This window comes from Equus przewalskii, chromosome 26 (genome assembly GCF_037783145.1).
Source record: "Equus przewalskii isolate Varuska chromosome 26, EquPr2, whole genome shotgun sequence".
Taxonomy (NCBI): domain Eukaryota; kingdom Metazoa; phylum Chordata; class Mammalia; order Perissodactyla; family Equidae; genus Equus; species Equus przewalskii.
In genome coordinates, this window is record NC_091856.1 from 24177370 (window position 1) to 24191323 (window position 13954).

Sequence of the window (13954 nt, forward strand, 5' to 3'; positions counted from 1 at the left end):
CCCGCACAGCAGACACCCCTGAGCCTTTACAGACGAAGCAGCCAGGCTCAGGGAAGGCCAATGCCGTGTCCAGGGTGACAAAGCTAGTAAGTGACAGGGCAGGGTTCAAATCATTACTGCCAGTCATGCTGGCACCCCCAAACCCCAAGAACTTGGACAAACAAGATGACGGAACCAAGAGGTTAAGTCTCTTAAAAGTCTCAGAATATTTTAACTAAAATTCGGAATGTGAGCTCAGAAAACTCTTCTTTTCATTTCAGCTCCACCACCTATGACCAAGTTTCTCACCCTCTTGGAGCCTGCTTCCCCGTCTGTTTTTTGGACCTAACATCTATTCCCCCCCATGGGGCTGATGTAAGGGCTCACGTGAACATGGTGAATGGGAAAGACACAGAAGCTGCAAAATACAGTACAAATGTGTTTGCTTTTTGTGTCGAGAAGTGCTTTTCGGTGCCATTTCTCCTCACATCTGCTAAGAAGAACCAGGGTTTCAGGTGGAGAAAGTGAAATGAAACAACAGGCTCCAAAGACCGAGAATTAAGTCGTTAGTGTTACTTAACACCAGCTGAATAGGCAGGGAAACTTTTCAACACCGGGGAGACAGGACTTTTTAGCCACGATACATCCTGACTCCCATCACGGTCAAAGGAACACAGCGCCTCCCAAGACAGGGCATTCCATGAACACTGGCGGGATGGTGGGATGGTGGGATGGTGGGGTGGAGGATGGGGACTGGGGACGGGGGCTGCATGGGCACCTAATGGCCCACAAGTCAGGAAATCTGGTTCCTAATGTTAGGCGGGTCACTTCCCCTCTCTGGGCCTCAGTTTCTTCTTCTGTAAAACAAAGGGACTAAAGTAAATCATAAGAGTGGTTTGTAGCAAGAACATGGGCTTTAAAATAGCAGTCATAAATTTAAATCTCGGATTAAACTTGGACTAGTTAGTATTTCTCTCCATACCTCAGCGTCCTCACCTATAGGAATGAAGACAATCATGGCTAGTTTGTGGGGTGTAAGCATATAAATTCTATATGCAAAGTGCCTAGAAAGGAGGCTGGAACCCAGGAGATGCTCAGTAAGCACGGCTCCTATGAAACTCTGACAATCTATGAGAAAAGGGGCAAAACTCTGCCCACTCCATTATGAACCCACTGTAAGAAGTACATTTTCCGCAGGTTTCCAGACTTGCCTCTTCTAAAACGAAGATCCTTTTGGTCAGGAGATCTTCGACCTGCTGTACCTTCTTCCGAGCATCTTCCTTCACCCGCTGGATTTCAGAGCCGCCCCCTTCAGCTAAGCTCTCAACTGCTTTGCTGCAAAAAGAGGCACAAGCGGAAGATGCGTAAGGGTGACATTCGGATGGAGACTTCAATAGGCCCAAAGAGACAAGGACTATTTGTTAGTCGCTTCTCCCACAGACCTGTACTGAGCTTCTTTTTAAATTTACATTTGTAATTCAAAAACACAGATAATGAAATATATGAAGGCATTAAATCAACACATTGTACCCCTTAAACGTACACAGTGTTATGTCAATTATATCTCAATTAAAAATATATGCGTGTGAATATATATACTATATACATATATAAACAGTTAAGAAAAAAAGAATCATCTATAATATCATCACTCAGAATAATTAAGTTCACATTTTAGTGTATAGCCTTCCAGACATTTTCTACAAAAATAGAACCATACAGTATATCTGTGATCTGATTTTATTACTTAATACACTATAAACATCCTTGGTGTCAATAAATATAAATCTATAGCATTTTTAAAGGCCACATATTAATTCACTATGAAATGTACTGTAATATATTAAATCAATCCCCTATTTTAAAACATTTATATTGTGATTTTACATGTTTGTCCGATAACACTCACAAAGCTCTTAGAACAGTACCCAGTACAAAGTATTCAACGCATGTTACAGTTATTTATTATTACAAGCAGTGTTGAGATAAAATCATCCTTGTATGTATACAAGATTTCCTTAGGGTCAATTCTCTTTTTTTATTTATTTTTTTTTGCTGAGGAAGATTAGCCCCAAGCTAATATCTGTTGCCAATCTTCACCACCACGCCACCCCTTAGGGTCAATTCTTAGAAAAGGAATTACTGGGTCAAAGGGTAAGCACACACTTAAGACTTTTGGTAGCTCTTGCCGAACTTCCCACCAGGAAACTTCCAACAAAGTACACCCCCACCCATGGCAGGAAAGGTGGAGAGCTGTTTGACAGACCAGTGTGCAAGCGGCAGTGTGCACCTCAAATAAATCTGAGGGAGGAAAGGTTTGTATGCTTCACGTTCTGCCAATGGCAGGGGGAAGCAGGCTAAACACAGCACAAGCAATCTGTGTGAGCACAAGCCATGACTCAGGGCATGAAGAGAGATCACGCAAGCAGCCCACACTCCGTGTCCCTCTAACATAAAATGCAGGGTGGACGTTGCTGTGGCACCACGGAACATTCTCTCCACTGACAAACAGTGGTGGGGATGGCACGCCAAAATCAGACACAGGACCAGAAGCACTGACGCCTTTCATTTTGGTTCTCCTCAAAAGGAAAACAGCGTCGGGTATGAATCTGTGAGACATATACTCAGAGCTGGTCTCATCAGATTTCTAAAACGACGCAGGTTTCCAGAAGGCCAAATAATAAAGGAAATGGCTCCACCTAAAGCTGGTTTCTCAGAAAAACTGCAACAGAACACATCTATTCACCGCCAGCCTCCCATGCCCTACTTTAGGAGTATATAAAATTTCTCCAACCAAGAGCCATGTGACCAGACACTCACATGGACAGGCCATGTGTATTGTTGACTGAGAACAATGGAAAGTCAAGAGGGCCACACTTGCTGTCCAAGTCTCAAACATGTGTCGCCTGCAAATAAAGACTTTATTCATATCTTGTTTCCTTTCACCAACAAGCCTTCAGAAGGCCCCAGTGTCATGAGATCATTTTAATGGAATTCAATGTGAACAATTGGAAAAGAACATGGGCTCTGAAGCTAAACAGATCTGCTTGCAAATTCTTACTCTTCTGTGGCCTCAGCACGACTCCGAGTAAATTGCCTCTTACACCTCAGTTTCCTCATTTGAAAGATGAGACGATTCCCTCTTAGAATTAATGGACTAACACACGTGCTGGCTGTAGCACGGTGCCCCACCTCTGATCCGAGTACTGCATGCTAGCCTGTTGTCCCTGAGGCCACCGCAGCCCTGGCCCCTGCCGAAAGGCTGTGAGAGGCCTCACTCCACCCTCTGCTGGTGTCTGAGCAGAGAACAGATCATCCACTGGCCAGAACTAAGGCCACCATCGCCACTTGCTGATTAATGCCATGAAGTGTCCTCAGCCCCCCACTCCCTCAGCTCGTTTCTTGACCAGCACTGTCTGGAATTCACAGTGATTCACGGTCATTTCTATCACCCCTCAAGAGGTATTATATAGGGCTGGAAAAATTCTGGACTAGAAACTTTTCCTTCCTGATTTTTCTGGCCATGAATTTCCACCAACCACCACAAATGGGCTTTAGAGAGCCTCCTCTAGAAAATGGCCCACTCTGTTACCCCACGCCACCCGTCCACCCGGCCCCGTGAGGGCAGACACCGTCTCCCTCCTAACAGCCCAGATCGAACCTTCGTGTTTTACAGTCAGAATCGTATACACTGTCAAGACGCTGACTACAATTTTTAACAAGTACTGGTATTACTCAGTTTGTTTGCATTTTAGTTATACCAATAAAATATATTCCCAATAATAAATGTTCCAACTTTTCATTTATCATCTTTGTATTTTACAGTTACGGTAGCAATAAAATTTATACTCGGCAGTATGGTGCAATTTTCCTCTACTAATGGAATTATTATTTTTGTTTGTGTTTTAAAGCTACAGAGATAAAATTTACTCCCGACAATATGTCTGCTTTTGTTTTTAATGTCCCCTATTGTAAATGATAAATATAATAATGGAAAGCCAGCAAACACAGACGCTTACTCCACAGCAAGGCAGAGTGGGCTGCAGAGCCGGCCTGGCCCAGCTCTGTGACCTGCTTGGTCCCCCGCTAGTCTGAGCCTCAGTTTCCTCTTCGCACAGTGGGAATACTGGTGCCTCACAGAACTGTTGGAAAATCTGCTTCTGTTGTAAAAAAACTGTTGTAAAATGCGAAGAAGTGCCAGGCACAGGGTCTGGGGCACTGGAGAAGCTCAAAAAATGTTTGTTCCCTCCCCTCCCCTTTCTTTCCTTATAGAATCTGGACCAACAGACAGATGGAGAGCAACACCTAAGGAGAGAAGAGGTTCAGAGAAACTGGTCTAATCTGGCTTTCCACCCAACACAAGAAAGAACCTTCTACCAACACCACCCTCGCTACCCTTTGTAACCATCAACGTTTCCTCCTGATTCTTTGCATTCTAATTACAGATCTTTAGGAAAAGCACGGCTTTTCCTGTGACAGGTCTCATATCTCCCACCTGCCAAAAAAACCCATAAAACTGAAAAAAGGGAGTAGAGGGCATTAATAAAGATATTTTTCCATCAATAAGTATGCACCACACACGCACTGCTGGGGGCTGGCAGCTAGAGGTAAGGGAGAGGCATACTTGGCAGATACGGGGAAGACACTGTGCATATCCTACAGCAGGTAACCCGCTCAAAGGCCCTAAACTGTAGAACAGCTGAGAAGCCAAGGCTCGGAGGCCACAGCCCTACCTATTGGCAGGGCCAACCCAGAACCCCACCCCTTCCCTGGCCCCATACTCCCCTAAAGCGGGGCCGGCTCTTGGCCTTGGAAGATGTGTAGTCATGCTGGAAAATGAGAATCACACACGTAAAAATGAAAAAAAGTATACGAAACCTACTGCTGGACAAGACGTCAGGGACTTGAGCTCTAATCCGGCTCTGATCTTTCTGGCTGAGTGGTCTCAGTCATCGTCCTTCCCTTCTCTAGGCCTCAATTCCCTCCTCTCTAAAATGAGGTTTCCCTTGAGATTTACCTAACCCTCAGGATCAGGATGGAACACACTTGGATGTGAAAGTCTTTTATAAACTGAAAAGGGCTCCACACGTACAGAATTGTCCCCACATGCCAGAGCAGTCTGTGAAGAGACTGACGTGGGCCACAGGCAGCCATGAGCAATGGAGCGTGAGCCTTCACGCAGGGCAGGCACCTCAGCGGGGAGGGGAGGGGAAGGGAAGAGGCCTGCAGGGCAAGGCCAGAGCGGCAGCTGGTACCTGTGAACTGCATTTGGGATAAAGAGCTGGTGGAGAGAAAGCTGGAGCAGTGCAGTCAGCAAGAACATTCCTTAACAGAGCTCACCACCTTAACCCCTAACCTAGGAGTCATCCTTGACATCTCCCTTCCCACCCATTACCAAGTCCTGCTGATTTTGCTTCCTCAACATCATCCCAGCCCACCCATCCACCTCCATCACTAGCGACACCCCTAAACTTCCAGACTAGCCGCCTGTCTCCTTGCTTCCACTCGCGCTCCCGCTACGAAACACTCCCCACTCAGCACCCAGAGTAACCTTTCAAAACACAAAACTCTGGTGGTGTCAGCTGCTTAAAACCCATGGCTGCTTTCCATCTGATCTTAGGACAAAGACCAAAGTCTCCAGCGTGGCCTCAAGACTCTGCATGCCACGATGACAGGACCGAACCCCAGACTTCTCCTATCTCCTCAGATCTTGCACATCCCCTTCTTAAACATTTCTTCTCCACTCCTCACCTGGTCAGCTCCTACTTACCCCTCAGGTCTCATCTCAAACGCTGCCTCCTTAGGGCCACCTTCCCTGCTGTATATCTGTATTTATATATCTCCTCCCACTGCTCTAAACTCTCATGGCTCTCTTTATTTTTCTCATAGCTCTTTTCTCAATTTGTACTTATATATTTATTATTCCAAGTATTTTTTCACCATCACCCCTTCTGGAAAGTAAGCCCCATTGTCCATGTGGATCACCACTGCATCCCCAGGAACCTAGTCCAGTGCAGCACACAATAGCTTCTTAATAAATATTTTCTGAATAAATCAATAAAGCCGATGAGACCGGAAAGGGCCTTGAGCACTAGTCTGGGCAGTTTGGGGAATCTATGCATACAAACATGTACACGAGCCCCCAAAACACTCAGCCCTGTGTGTTGGTACCGAGGAGTGCACGCAGCCTGAGTTTGGGTCTCCAGGTGTACTAGCTTGGCTAAAAGCAAGTCCCTGCCAGGACCTGCAGCAGGCGGGCGCTGAGCGTGAAACGGTGGATTCTATTGCTGACATCCAGGCTCATGAAAGCAGCTCTGCCTTCCTGCCCAGATAACCACGTGCTTCCGAAACAACAACAACAACTGCCGACCTAGTTTATTCATTCACTCACTCATTCAGAACACGACATACGCAAGGTCGGCGGAACTCACAGGAGCCTGGGCCAGGGAGCCTCTAGTCTGTTCAAAGCCGACAGCAGCCCCACTTCCAGCTGCTGGCCGCGGGGCAGTGACGGGAGCGATCCGTCTGGCCCAGAGCGGTGCAGCTGCTCCCCACGCCACACTCCATGCTCCTGGCCCGCCACGTCTGGCAGGAGCTCTGCTGCCACAACAAATGAGGCATTTCCACACAAGCCCCCAGCCAGACCCTCAGCAGGTCAGCCCTGGGAAGCCTGATCCCACTTGCACCAAGCAAAACTCAGCACAGCGGTGTCCCTGCTGTACCCACAAACGCCCTCTGTCACCGCACCTCCATCACACTCTATTGATAGGCGTGCCACACAGCTCACCAGTCTCTGCTGAGCTCCTGAGGTAAGCGGAGAGCTCTCAAACCCTCAGTGTGTGGCAGGAACAATTACGTAATAAATGTGCACAAATGAATGAATAGCCAATTGAATTGTGGGTTGTATTCTCTGAACTGTACTTTTTGTTCAATAAATATTTAAATTAATTGATTAATTAAAATAAGAGTGTTCTTTACGCAGTAGAACCTCTCTCTTTTTTTTTTGAGGAAGATTAGCCCTGAGCTAACTGCTGCCAATCTTCCTCTTTTTGTGGAGGAAGACCGGCCCTGAGCTAACATCCATGCTCATCTTCCTCTACTTTATACGTGGGACGCCTACCACAGCATGGCTGTTTGCCAAGTGGTGTCACGTCCACACCCCGGATCTGAACTGGTGATCCCCAGGCCGCCAAGAAGCAGAACATGCGAACTTCACCACTGCGCCACCAGGCCAGCCCCACAACCTCTCTTATAAACAAAATATTACAAGGGACCCTAGTGCATAAAACAGATCTAAGAATGGACTACTCTGGTTGAAGCCCTACCCTCTGCCCCGCTGCCTCACGCACCACAGGAGTCCCTCAGGATCCCTTCAAGCCCCTGGGCTTTTACAGCAAAGAAAATGAAGGAGCCTCTAATATACTTAGAACCGTGGCTGGATCTCACAAAGATACTGGGTGCATGCAGAGCTTATGATGGTTCTAGAAAGTTCAACAACAGGCAGAACTAAGCTATGGTGATACTGGTGGTCAGCAGAGCGGTTATCTTTGTGGGAGAAGGGTAAGTTCTGGGAGCACAAAAGGGACTGACGGGGTGCTGGTGACGCTCTGGCTTCTGCTCTGGATGGTGGCTCCAAAGGTGTGTGTGCTTAGTGAAAATGCATCCTGCTGCACCCTGAAAGACCCATTCATTTTCCTCAAAGTGTGTTCCACTTTTGTTTGTTGAGGGGCCGGGCCGGTGGTGCAGTGGTTAAGTGCGCACGTTCCACTTCTCGGTGGCCCAGGGTTCACCAGTTCGGATCCCGGGTGTGGACACGGCACCACTTGGCAAGCCATGCTGTGGTAGGCATCCCACGTGTAGAGTAGAGGAAGATGGGCACGAATGTTAGCTCAGGGCCAGGCTTCCTCAGCAAAAAGAGGAGGATTGGCAGTAGACGTTAGCTCAGGGCTAATCTTCCTCAAAAGAAAAAAAGAGTTTGTTGAAAAAGAATTAAAGAAAAATGAAAACCTCCTTGGGGCCCTCAAAGCTCCCTGGAGAACAACTGGCCTAGAAAGCACAAGGCTCTCTTTCACTGACCCATCTGGCCTCCGCGTCAGAACCCCTGGGCGACCCACAAGCTCGTGACAGGATGACAATACTCACGAGGCTTTGATGAGCAGCTGCTCTCTCTCCTGGAGCTCCCGCTTCAGACTTTCTACTTCCACCTTGAGCTCGATGTTCTTCCAGGCAAGATGAGGAAAGAACAGAAACAGCATAAGAGACAGGACACACAAACGTCTACAGTGGGGAAACCGCTCTCAGCGCCGACGGACTCCCCGAAGCTTGTAATAGGCAGATGTTAGATTCAAACCCTCATTAGCCTCAGGGCACGGGGAAAAGGGAATTATTAAACACTGGTGGTCTCAAAAGAAAGCCCCAGATTTCTCCAGACTTGGAACAATTATGTAAATTTTCCAGGCTTCTAACAGCCAGAGCACTCAAACATCGAGGCATAAATGTCATACAAGGGAGGCTGATGTAAAAGCTGTTTGCCCTCCGCCAAGCAAATTTACAAGCAATTCTGCAGTTTGCCTTCACCATTCCCAGGCAATTACTTCTGGTCGTTTACAATCACGCATGTGGTGGTTGTAGCGCTGGGAATGTGTCGCAGCTTAAAAACAATGAAACGTGTGGATGGGGAAGTGGGAGGCCGCATCACTGCCTGTCTCATTTCAGGGTAGCCACTTACAAAACAGCCACAACCACACGGGGCAGGCTGTCTGTAAGGGACGCCACAGTGTTCTCCAACCGTCTTCCTCTTAACTGACTGGAACGAAGGGAGTCACTCATGGCCTTGGGCTTAGAACTCACAAGAGGATCCACAAACAGACTCTTTGGCAAATGGATTGCAATGCGAGACAGTGGCACAGCAGTGGGCTTCTCAACCCTGTCCACAAATGTATCCTGGGTGGAATATTAGACGAATTCATGTAGCAGAGACGGGGTCTGGGTGCGTAGCTTGCAGAGAAGTCCTGTAAATCCAAGACTTCTCTGAAATTTTGCTCCTGTTTTATTTTAATAATTAATGCCCATTTTACATCCTATTCCATAATATATGTGTATTATTTTAAATAAAAATAGCATTTCCAGTAAAATTTACAATCTCAGGGGACACGCCTCCCTCCTTTCTGCCAAGCAGCCCCGAGGGAATGAGTACCCCAGGTTGAGAAGTCAGCCAGGATGGAAAGGTCATGGGCTTGGGACCAGAAGGACATGGGTTCAAATTCTGCCTCCACTCTTCACCAGCAGGAAACCGTAGTAAGGCAGTGGATGCTCAATGATTCTTTCCTCCACTTCACAGACATTCACAGTTGCCTGTGACAGGCCAGGCACTGGGCGAGGCTCTCAGGGCGCTGTGTAAACAAGGCAGACACAGCCCTTGCCTCATGCGAACATCAGAAATGAACTGGAAGTGTGAGCCTGTAATTAGCCTTGAAATCTAAGTCGAGGAGGTGAGAAAGCAAGTGTTCCCCTTCCAGATCCCTCAAGAGTCAAATGAAAAACATAAGGTCCACCTGACATGGGGGATTTGAGGACCATGTGAGCTAATGAACGAGAAAAGTCTAGGAGACAGGGCTCAACAAGTGTTTTCTTCACTGTCAAACAACAGGAACTAGAGAAGTCATTCATGCGGCAGAACTTCTTCTAGAAGACACTGAGCTTTGCTAAAGGACACTGAGTGACAGTGCACAAGGCTTTCAAGTGTGGTTTTGTGAAATTGCAGAAATATCCTTCAAAGAGAGGATTCCTTTTCCAGCTTCCAGAAGGACAGAGAGCTTCTACGTAAAAGCTAATAAAATATATTCTAATTGCTTTGCTTTCTGATAAGCCAACTGGCACCCCAACTTAGCAAATTTAAAAGAATGGACAGCTAACATGTCCACTAGACTATTTTTGCTCAAGCCCAATACCTCAAGTTAAAAACTTATACACATGGCGATCATAATTTCCAAACCAAAAATCAAGATACCTTATAAGCATAAAATACAACATCATTATAAAAAAGAATGACCTGAAACTACTATTAAGGAAAGATATCCAAGATATTGTTAAGGAAAAATGCAAGGTACAGAACAGAACATGCTTGCACTGAGGTAAAAAGGGGGTTTATACCCATACACACACACTTGCTTGTATACACATAAAATTTCTCTGTGTAAGGAATAATATTGATCAGATCAAGAAGACTAAGAGACGGGAGGAAAGTCTTTCCAGTGTATACTTTTCATGCTTTTTGAATTTTGAACCATGTATGCCTATCAAAAAGCTTAAATTGAAATAAAAGTGCAATTAAATCACGTCATCTAATCAGACAGTGGAAAGGAATGCCGGAAACAGCACAGTACAACGAGGTAGGCAGACTCGGGTTCAAAATCCACCTCACACAGTAGCTATACGACATCAAGCAAGTTACTGATCTTCCCTGAGCTTCCGAGTCCTCTCCTGCAAGATGAGGATAATCTCACTGCACAGGGCTGTCTTGAGAATTAAAATAAGATGAGGAATGTACAAATGCCCGGGACAGGGCCTGACACCAAGGAAGCAATTAATACGTTTTGGCTTCCTATCACCCTAGAAGTTCTGAGACGCATGACAACTGTACTTACACAAATAAAATGTTTCAGGCTATTGGTTTCTCTTTAAAATTGTGATTTCATCACCCCCTCCCTTCCAGAAAAGGGGACATCCTCCTTGTCTTTCCACCCCCACACTGAAGGAAAAAAACTGTGTTTTGAAGGACAAGGGAGCTTTTCAATTCTTGAAAATGCTCAGAAGTACAGTACAATCCGTCTTCAAGACAAGTCCATTTCAGTTCATCTGGTGAAACTCGAGGAGAGTTCTTTTTCCTCCTTCAAAATTTTCCACTGGTACAAACTTCAGAAGAGAAAAGATGGAATAATTCCCAGGCCAAGGGCTAATCTACTGGAGAAAGCCAAGAAATGGGCACTGAAATATTGTTTGTACTCATGTCTTCGCAAGAAAGCCAAGCTCTTTTTTCAACTTTCAGAACCAAGGTTTGTTTTCGGGCAGAGACCTCCAGGTCAAGACTTCAGATGGGAATAGACTTTTTTCTTGACAGTTGTAAGCAAGGACACAAGGAATACAGAAGAGTCGTATCACAGAAAAACTGACGATCCTAACTTTGGGCTGCCAATGGAAGCCTCAACAAGACAACGATGATAACCGTCAAGCACTGACTGTGTGCTGGGGCTTTTCATCTGCCACCTCATTTTAACCCACACCAACAACCCCGGACAGAGGGATTATCACTGAACTCGGGGAGCGAGCCCGCAGCGCTGAAGGGACTTGCCTCGAGTTACACAAGTAGTTGTTAATGGTAGGATTCAATTCCAAAGACGTTAAATCATAAATAATCAGAAAAACGCAACTGAGGTATAATAAATCAGAATTCTGATTTTAAAAAGAAAGAAAGACTCCCTTAAAATTAATCCTCTCTCTTTGTTTAATATTAAGGTCATCCTGTTATTATGCTCCCTATAATCAATTCAAACTAAACGAAAGCAGTTCTGTCTATTCGTGCAAACCCTGAGAACAAACATTAACCAAATTTCTGCTTGGAAAGACTATGAGAAAAGACACCAGGGACGGCAGTGGGAAGCGGGACACTCACAGTTTTATAGATATGTTCGGTGGGGCCATTAAATTCCTGTTGCATTCTTTCCTCGAGGAAATAGATGCGGAGCTTTAGGTTAAAGTTTTCTTTCTTCAATTCAGTGATTTGCTGGAAAATAAGTTCAGAAGGATTATCAAAAGTAAGGTCTAAGGGATGTTACCTGCCTAGACTTCCAATGCCCATAGCTTCCAAGGCTACAAATGGAGGGAAATGTTAAATACTAGGGAAAGCTGACCTTTCCTATAACTGTGCCAATCCAGAATTAAGTGCTTCCCACCAGCCAAATTTAGGACAATCTGAGCACTGGAATGAATAATGACTGAGTGAACAAAGAATCTGTGACTGCACACTGATAAATAAATAAGTAAAGATAGAAAGAAAAGGAAAGGAAGAAGGGACTCTCTTCTTTACAAAAGAAATCCAGTTAATAAATGTAGACTAATAATAATAACAGAAAATCACCATTATACAACCACTATAGTAATAATTGATTCAGGAAAGAACATCAAGGCTAAAAGCACTAGAAGAAAGGTCACTGGAGCACACAGTCTCAAGATAACACTCCCAAGGTGGCTTATTAATTACTAAAAGAAAAGGCATCTTTACAATTTAGAAACCTAGCAGACACCCCCTTAAGAGAATATATTTAATATCCCCACTGGTGGGACACACCGACATCATGTGCCTCCTAAAACAAATCACTGAAAGTAAACAATTTCATTTAAAAGGTGAAAATGCCCCAACTTTTAACTTGCATCTAATCAAGAGTTGTCAATCAGACAAATCCTAATTGAAGGACATTCTGCCAAACAACAGGTCTGGACTCTTCAAAAATCTTAACAATCTTAAGGCAAAAATGGTTGGGGAACTCCTCCAAATAAATGGAAGTAAGAGAGCATGACTACTAAGTACAATGAAATCGTACAGTGAATCTTGAATATTTTTTTAAAGCTACATGGGGTAACTGCGGGAATTTGAATAACAACTTTATATTAGGTACGATTTTGTAGGAGGATGTCCTAAGTAAGAGAAACATGCTTAAGTAGTTAAGGGTGTCGTACTTAAGGCACGTCATTGTACTGAAGTACTTAAGGGTGTCGTCATGGTGTCTGCAACTAACTCTCCAATGAGTGGGGAGGGAGGAAAAAGAGAGAAAGCAAATGCAGCAAGACATTAATTGATGAATCTAGAGAAAGAACATAACGGTTCTTTGTTGTACTGTTTTGCAACTTTTGCACAGCTTTGAAATTTGTCAAATTAAAAAGTTGGAGAGGAAACAGAACAGATTAAGAGAACCGATATTTACCAAGATGCTACTATGTAACCAACGCTCAGCTAGGTACTTTATATACAATATCTCCATCACTAAAACTCTGGGTATTACCCCCACTATACTCACGAGTAAAAATCACCCCACTAGCACACGAGCTGGGGTTCGTCTCCTGCTCTGTCTGACTCCAGTGACCACGATCTGTCAAGGAAACCTCACTGCCTACAGAAAACACCTGATTCTCTGGTTTGGACCATGCAGCAAACTTCTGAAGCAGGCTAACCTAACTCCAAGAACAGACATTAGCCTATACCATAAAGCTATTTCCTAGCACTTTTATATTACCGTGTTTAAATAGCTAAATGTTTTTCAAAAATCCTATGCCTCCCCCCACCAAGTTCTGCTTCCATATCTTTGATTCCCTGCTCCATGAAAAAAGACCACCCCCCCCCCAACACTGTTCTAATGAGAATGACAGACCCGCAGGCTAGGAGAGGACTTGAAACTAGTCCAGGATAATGGTCATCCCTGGAGAGGAAAGGTGGGTAGTGACTGGGAGGAGCCATGATGGGGACTGCTAGGGTGATGATATTGTTCCATTTCTTGTCCTGGGTTATAGTAACATGGGCATGTTAATTTTTTGCTAATTCATTGAACTGTTCACACGTGATCTGAGTGTGTTCCTGTGTGTACATTACACTTCATTTTTTAAAGTCAACTACTATTAATCAATAGAAAAAGTAGACAAAAAAATTAACAGAGCCTCAGGGACCTCTGAGACAATATCAAAAGGTCTAACTTCATCAGAGTCCCAGAAAAATAGAAGAGTGTGGTACAGAAAAAATATTTGAAAAATAATAATTTAAAATATTTAAAGGAGAAATAATACCAATTCTACACAATCTCTTCTGGAAAACAGAAGATGCAGGAACTTTCCTACTTCATTTTATGAGGGCAGCATCACACTGATACCAAACCAGACAAAAACATTACAAGAAAACTACAGACTAAATCCTTCATAAACACAGACA

At 44.7% G+C, this 13954-nt stretch overlaps 1 protein-coding gene across 11 annotated transcripts in view; it reads right to left on the reverse strand.

Annotated features, from left to right (window-relative positions):
• CDK5RAP2 (CDK5 regulatory subunit associated protein 2) overlaps positions 1 to 13954 on the reverse strand; it is a 172439-nt gene that overhangs the window by 136915 nt on the left and 21570 nt on the right. For 9 of the 11 annotated variants that reach the window (XM_070596221.1, XM_070596222.1, XM_070596219.1 and 6 more), the window contains 3 exons: positions 11651 to 11761; positions 8122 to 8198; positions 1191 to 1314 (listed from right to left, as the gene is read on the reverse strand). In XM_070596221.1, the coding sequence (XP_070452322.1) occupies positions 1191 to 1314; positions 8122 to 8198; positions 11651 to 11761 (312 nt within the window). The remainder of the gene's footprint in view (positions 1 to 1190; positions 1315 to 8121; positions 8199 to 11650; positions 11762 to 13954) is intronic. The other 2 variants (XM_070596226.1, XM_070596225.1) reach the window with 1 other exon arrangement.